Here is a 7,862-nt window from a genome sequence, read left to right as displayed (position 1 = left end):
AGCTTCTAGTCAGCCCTCGAACATGAATACTTAGCTCTCGCGATTAAACAACTTAATTGACCACTGAAAATTAAGAAGCTTACCCATGGTATTAATATTCGATCTCTAGTGCCTTTCGACCGTCAAATTAGCGACCCCAGACTTGTTTAATTTTTTACCTTTACATCTGTTTATGCATTTGATTACATTGCAATTAATGTTCATTGCTGACAAATTGTTTGAAATTCTTTTACCAATCACTGTGTCTATCTAAAATTGCATATGCTTTTTAATCACTTATGAGAATGCAATTACTATGCCAATGTTGTTTGATTTTGCAGTGATTGAAGAAAGCTAAGGACATTCATCTCAAATGCTCTTCCACCTCGACGAACGAGCTTCAACTCAATAGCTTCCGAGGACGGAATCTACATCAGGAAGGGGGGCATGTTAACCCTCACGGCTCACGGACACCCCATCACCTACGACGGACGTGTATTATGTATTTGGTAGAGTCAAGTACCGGGCTTGTCGGACCAATAGGAAAAGGGTAAGAGTGATCGCCGATGAGAGGCGCACTCTAACTGGGACATTCAAGGGATTAGTTGGCTAAGCATGGACGCCCAAGTGTGAATGGGGTGAGCTCATATAAAAGCCAACTAAACCTAAAATCCACTCATTCTCTCATTTGTGCAATAGAAGAGTGCTCTTGCTCCATCTCCATCTCCATCTTCTTCTTCACCTCCTTGTGTGTGTGTATGTGTGAGAGAGAGAGAGGGGGAGAGTGTGTGCGATCGAGCATTACGAAAGCACGACGGCGGCGAAACGGTTGAGCGCGGCACGACTGCAGCTTCTTCTTCATCGTGGCGAGGAATCCACCACGAAGGCGAGCGTAGAGCGGTGAGTGACACACCCTTTGCTCTCTTGAGCTTGCTAGTTTAGGCTTGTTGTGTGCTTGGAGCCATTTGTGGCTCGCACACGATGTATCGGCAAGTGCTTTGCTTCGACAGTGCGGCAAGGAACGCACAAGCTTAAGACCTTGATCCACGATTGATCTACAACTGACTGAAATTTAAGATCTTGATTCACAATTTATCTATTCAAGAACAACGCTAGTTTGTGAAGTTAAAACTATAAGATGAATGTTTGATTTCTCTGATGTGCAATTGAGGACACTGTTTGTTGCATGTTAGCTTGATGCAAATGCATAAATTTGCAAGCTTAGTGACTTCATATTAGTTATTGACAGGTGCTTGGATGGAGCCTCCACATTAGGCAGATGTCCCCTCCCCCCCCCCTCCTTCCAAAAAAAAAAAGTAAACCCGCGCGTGCGTGCGATGCACGCACACAATAAAAGACAAATCTTCTCCAGCAACACAGCTACACTACCAGGGGACTTTCACACAAGTTCTTAAAATTGATTTCCTTCCTTCATGTAATGCCCAGAAAACATCATCCTTGCTTTCCATTTGATAGCCTTCACATTGAATTATAAAGCTTTGTACCTCTTTGTCCTTCAACATTTCACTTTTACAAATGGTAGGCGGATGAAAATCCCTACATATGTGAGAATCAAGATTTGGCACACCCACCTCTTGAAAGGCTGCTGTGGCATTCTCACAACCGTCAATGGAGCATTTCCATGCTTTAGATCTTTCATCATCTTCCATGCAAGCATCACCAGATACAGAAGCCTTGTTCCGCCCTGGCATCACAGCTTCATCAAAGCATTTGTCCCCCAGCTCCACCTGTCCATACATCCGGCAACCAGTAAGGAATGACTTCCAGCCCACCACATCAGGGTAAGTTGGCATGGCTGTGAGAAGATCTGTGGCCATATCTAAACGACCAGCTCGACCAAAAAGATCAATCATGCAATTAAGATGCTCAGCGGTAGGCACGATATTGTACTTTTCTGTCATGGTTCTGAAGCAGCAATGGCCCTCCATCAATGCACCTACGCGACTGCAGGCCGCAAAAATGCTACTAAACATCCTGACGGTTGGGTTTACACCTTGCCTGCCCATATCTTCGATGCACTGCAGAGCTTGTTTGCAACGACCGTGATGAGCGTAACCCCCAATAAGCGCACCCCATAAGCTGACATCGGGGCTGGATATTGAATTGAAAACTTTATGCACTTCCTCTAGACTGGCGCAATTCGTGTACATATCAACAAGGGCGCTTTTAATCTCAGGATCTGAATCCAGCTCGTTCTTGACAATTTCGTCATGTATCTGCCTACCCTGCCTGACAAAGTTCAAAACCCCACAAACTCTTAGCATGCAGCGTTGAATATGCTTGTCAGCCTTTAAGTCTTCATGTTGCAGAAGCACATAAAGCTCCAACGCACGAACATGTTCATCAAACTCAACCAGTCCCATAATCATAGTACTGTATGTTATCAGGTCATGAGAAGGAAGCTGATAAAAAACTCTAAGAGCATCGTGTAGACTTCTGCACTTTGCATACATATTTGTGATTGTATTTCCAATCATAATATCTGCTTCTAAACCACCCTCTACAGCAAGAAAGTGCCATACCCTTCCTAGTTCTAATAAACAGCTGCTGCTACAAGCTTTCAGGATGCATATAAGCATCTGGCCACCAAAAATCACATCCTCCGATTCCTTGAACAGACCGGTCAGAACTGAATCATCACCATTGTGTATGTACGCAGCTATAATGGTGCCCCAAGACATCTCATCTCGGTGTTCGAAATTGTCAAAAACCTTTCGAGCCTCCATAACGCTCTGACACTTCGCATACATGCCAATCAGAAGATTTGTGACCGAAGAGTTTGAATCCAGACCCTGTTTTAGTACTTGATGATGCATAATCCTACCCTGAACAATATCATTGATGCCGCCAGATGAGTCTATTATACAAAGGAGGATTGGTGCATTAAAACTAATACCCTCATCTTGCATCTTTGCAAAAAGTTCGACCACAGTGTCCCCACAATCAGCATAGGCTAAAATCATACATGTCCAGGCAGCCAAATCACAATTTGGTAACGAATTAAAGAGTTTTGCTGCATCCTTTCGCAAACCACACTTTGCATACATCTTTATCAGGGTACTTCCAATATCCAAGTCAGATGCCAACCCACACTTGACAGCTTCATCGTGTAAGAACCTGCCATCACACAATGCAAATGAATTGGTGCAAGCCTTCAGGGTGCTCAATAGGACCACTTTGCCCAGCTTTTGACCTTCTTCGAGCATTTTGTTTGCAAGTTCAAGGGCAGCTGATGCATTCCCACCATCGGCATAACCAGAAATCATAGCACCCCATGAGACCTCATCACGGCTCTTCAATTCATTGAAGACAAGGCGAGCCTCTTCTAGGCTTCCGCATTTTGAATACATGTCGATGAGTGCATTAGAAACAACTAGGTCAAGTGCTAATCCCCAACTGTCAAGACGCTGATGTAAAGTCCTGCCCTGAAAGATGTTTCCTGAGCCTGCACAGGCTTTTAAAGTGGATAAAATCACCACTCTATCCGGAGGGATGCCATTCTCCTGCATCGCCAAAAACAACTTAATAACAGCTTTGCAATCTCCTTGCTCCTCATATGCTGCCATAAGCGTCGCCCATGACACAATGTCCTGTCTTTTCATGCAGTTAAAGACTTTCTGGGCCTCACCTAGAGCTGTGCATTTAGCATACAAGTCAATAAGGGCATTGCCAAGTATCAAGTCCTGCTCTATTCCAATCCTTATCAGCAGATCATGTAAATGCCTACCGTCTGCTGAGGCACACAGACTACTGGCAGCCTTCATAACACATAGAAGCATTGGTTTGCTAGGTGTTAAGCCCTCTGCTAGCATGTCATTGAAAGTATCAATTGCTGATTGATCATACCCACACAATGCATAACCAGCCACCATTGTTCCCCATAAGACACTATCGCGAGAAAAGGCAGTATCAAACAGTCGCCGTGCATCCTCTATACTTTTACAGCTTGAGTACATGTCAACAAGCGAGCTAACCACAACTAGGTCCTTGTCAAATCCCAACTCAGCAATCTGGCTGTGCGAAATCCTTCCATCTTCAACGTGGATTTCTGCTATGCCACATGCCTTCAAGACTGAAGGAAAAATTACCTCGTTTAAGCACACTCCCTCAGCTTGCATTTCACCAAACAAGCGAAGTGCAGTCAATCCATCATCATGCTGTGCATAGCCTGCAATCATAGCACCCCATGACACAGCATCACGATTTGGCAGGCCATCAAAAATCTTCTTAGCATCCTCAAGATTACCACATTTTGCATACATGTCGACAAGGGCGCTCCCAAGAATCAAGTCAAGATCCATATCGCTTCCAATGATCTCTTCATGTACCAGCCTGCCCTTCTCTCCAGAACTGGCGTTGCCACAGGCTTTCAATACACATAACATTGTCACTCTATCAGGCTTCAAACCACTTTTCAGCATTTTACAAAACAGCTCGAAAACAACATCAATGTTCCCTAGCTTTGAATGTGCAGTCAGGATGGCATTCCATGTGTACACGCTTGGTTTCGAGACTCTGCTAAAGACAACCTGGGCTTTGTCCAAGCAACCACATGAAACAAACAGACGTATGAGATGATCAGCCAGGACCGGAACCCTATCAAGCTTATTGTGCACCATGAGAGAGTGCAACTTCTTGGCACACGTGGGATCCTTGCTGCAGCCATGTCCTTGCAAAAGACTGTAGATAATCTCTCTGGGTATGGAGATGCCTTGTTGGTCCAGGGAGCAAGTAATGGCCAGAGCTTGACTGAATTGTTTCGTTTTGCATAGGTTGCCGAGATGAGCAAAGTTGTGCATGCCATGCTGCATGTTTAGTGGGTGCGACCCCTGTCTCCGTGTGGGCTTTGAATGGAGAGACATGACTCGTGTTTCTGCAAAATTCCTCCATGGAGCTTGAACCCAAATTCCCCCGGGAGCAAGTATGCACGTGCCCTGTGGATCCGCATAGCAAGAAGCCACCGAGAGCTGTCTATTGATCCACGGAGCACGTAGCCCAGCGGGTAAAGGGGCCACTAGCGGTTCTTCTTCCTTCGAGCTCAATTTTGAGCGCACATTAGCTCATTGCAATTCATCTTGCCATGAGGTAATAATTTTAAGTTTGTTTGATTCTAAAACTAGTCTTGCTCGGTGGGCATTGCTGGACATATACCTACTTGATATATATATATATATATATGATGATCGACATTGAGCATGCTCTAGTGAGAAAAACATGTAAAGCTAAACTAAACTTAAAGAAGCATTGACAAATTCAAAAAATATAAAAAGCATAAACATGCTATAAAAATTAATATGCACTATCGAAGTGATAATCGTGTACAGGTGTTGTCCAATTGTCCAAGTTGGAGGACAATGTTTGTGTCAAGCTACATAAAACCAATGTAAATGGTTAAATATTTCGTCTTACAATGAACCGTCATAGATTGAAAATGTTAAATATATAGTGCACGTCATGCAAAAGTGCCATACAAAAGTATGGTGGAGAGTTGGCAGTGTGGTCTCTCCAAAAATTATAAGACACGGAAGCCGTGCCTTGCCTTGCCTTGTAGCATTTTTGTGTTGCGCCAAGCAACCGTATAGACATAGGGAACATATAACGAACCTTGCATTGTTTTTGAGCTGGTATCGTACTTGTGTAGTCGAAAGGTCCACTGTTATGAATATATGTTCTTTCTATGACCTCGTATGTGAACAAATTGAACAAGGCCTTAATCCGCTTCTAGGATTCAATGGTACCAAACTCGAGCCTCTTTTGCTTGCTGCTTTTCTTTTCTCCATAATATAGATCCATGACATCTTTTGCAATTTCTTTCAAACTACTCATGTAGACTATGATAATCTATCTTGATGACTTTGGCTTCCCCCAATAGCACATTAGCCTTACCAAGTAATTATAACAAAAAGCCAATGTTTCTCCTTGTCTGCGGTCTTACTTTTATAGGGAAGAACAACATGAATGTTGGTGAACACCTTTTGACGAAGTACATAGGCCAAAGCTCAACACCAATAGAAAGAGATGTTAAGTATGGAGCCTGATTTTCCCTTGTAATTTTCTGTGGTAAAAGCGCACATTTGTAAGGCCCCCATTATGAGGAGAAGCCATCGTGCGTAAAGGAAAATCACTCACTGGAAACCAAAATTTTCACGGACAAGAATCAAGGGCAACTTTAGAGGCCTCGGGAGCGGAGACCCCCGAGACTTTTTTTTTGCCGCCAGAATATTATGGCCGGACGGCGGTCGGAAAGTGGTCGAAAAACAACCGGTCGGTTGGTCGATGGCTGGTAGTCAATAGCCGATGATCGGTGGTCAGAAGTCAATGGCCGGTGGCCGAATTCAATGGGCGGATTGGAGGGTCCGATTTGGACTTATTCGCACAAGGGCGGCTACACATGGCTGCCTCTCATAAGAGAGGGCAGCCCTTTTGACCTATAAAAGGAGGCCATTTCTACACACATTTCATAGTGTGAAGTTGATGCAACAAGGTGAGTGTGAGGTGGTGAGAGTGAAGCAAGACGAGAGCTCTATCAAGGGTTTAATCCCTTTGTAAACTACTTCTTCTTTTGAAGTGCTAAAGCCATTGAGTGGCTGCTTTCCCGTGGACGTAGCCCACATTGAGTAAACCACGTATATCGTGTGTACTCTCTCTCTCTCTCTCTCTACTCTATAATCTCTTGTGTGTGAAATCTACCTCTCTCCATTAAGTAATCTACTCAAAAATCTTATTTCCTAACAAGAGAGAGGAGGAGAGAGAGAGAGAGAGAGAGAGAGAGAGAGAGAGAGACAGAGATCAAGCCATTGTGAACCCTTGATGACGGCCTCGCCTGCTTGTGCACAATGTTTCCCTCGCAATTTGCACCAACCCATAGTCTTTTGCAGTTCTGCCATAACTTTGTCGTTGGTAGTCATTGCTTCCGCCATGGTCCATTAGGACTGATTACGGTTGTTGCATTGCCACCATCCATCGTCGTTTGATACATTGAAAACATGGATAACAACAAAGCCCGCATGGGTCTTTAGAGATTATCATGAGCCCTTGTTGACCAGATATAAGCAGTCGTTGGTCGCAAACATGCCTTCGTCTCTACCTTTGCATCTTGGTGTTGTTGCCAACTCATTCACACTCAGTAATGTTACTAGACGTAGATGCGCCCTCCATCTTATGCTGGTGTGTTCAACTGCAATATCTTCATGTACCACCAATTACTCCAATGAAGATAGAGAAGTGAGAGTTGGATCAATATTGTCGATCCCAAGGTTGTCCGAGCTAGTATGTTGTCCGCTAGCCTTGCCCGAGCCTTGCACCTGCCATGGGCAACGCCACCGTTAGCCAGCTCAAGGTCTCGATCTCCGTGTGTAATCCCACTACCCATCATCTGATCAAGGTCTCAAGCTCCCAATCGTTGTTGTGCAGACTTGCGTTTTTAATTAAGGTGACATGATGGAAGGATTTTGTGTGTCGATTTCAGATGTTGCTAATGTCGTTTGGGAGTATGATAATTGATCGAACGGTGCACAAGGGTCCCCAGATCTTTGTAGCGGCTGCCCACAAAACAAGTCACCAACGTCCTGTAACTACTTCCCAGTGGCTTGATGCTCCTTGCCCGTCCTCCGTGCACAGTCTCAGCTTCTCTTACTCTACAAAAGTCAGCCCCTTCGTCTTCCACTACACATTGCTCATCGGCGGCCTTCTCTTCTGTTTTCTACTGCAGACCTTCTTGACACATGGACGGCTCCTTGTCATCTTGCCTCGTTTGACGGTAAATTTCTCCAGCTTGTTGGCACAAAACAAATCGCTATCATCCTGCAATTGCTCCCTGGCGGCTTGATGGTTTTCTTCACCTCTTTTTACGTTGCACCTCA

The 7,862-nt window shown here is 44.5% G+C and overlaps 1 protein-coding gene across 1 annotated transcript; it reads right to left on the bottom strand.

Moving 5' to 3' along the window:
* Positions 1–1,103: 1,103 nt before the first annotated feature.
* On the bottom strand, positions 1,104–5,065 carry LOC147428934 (pentatricopeptide repeat-containing protein At4g39530-like). The gene has a single exon (XM_086495386.1). It carries the CDS (start codon positions 4,860–4,862, stop codon positions 1,365–1,367), a length of 3,498 nt encoding a protein of 1,165 aa, XP_086351512.1. The 5' UTR covers positions 4,863–5,065; the 3' UTR covers positions 1,104–1,364.
* Between the last annotated feature and the right edge of the window lie 2,797 nt (positions 5,066–7,862).

Source organism: Adiantum capillus-veneris, chromosome 22, assembly GCF_014529385.1.
Source record: "Adiantum capillus-veneris isolate H3 chromosome 22, ASM1452938v2, whole genome shotgun sequence".
Lineage (NCBI taxonomy): Eukaryota > Viridiplantae > Streptophyta > Polypodiopsida > Polypodiales > Pteridaceae > Adiantum > Adiantum capillus-veneris.
Note: the sequence above shows the minus strand (reverse complement) of the source record. Positions and strands in the feature narration are given on the sequence as shown.

Excerpts from the sequence above, each read along its gene's own strand:
- LOC147428934 (XM_086495386.1), bottom strand. The coding sequence starts at position 4,862 with ATGTCTCTCCATTCAAAGCCCACACGGAGACAGGGGTCGCACCCACTA.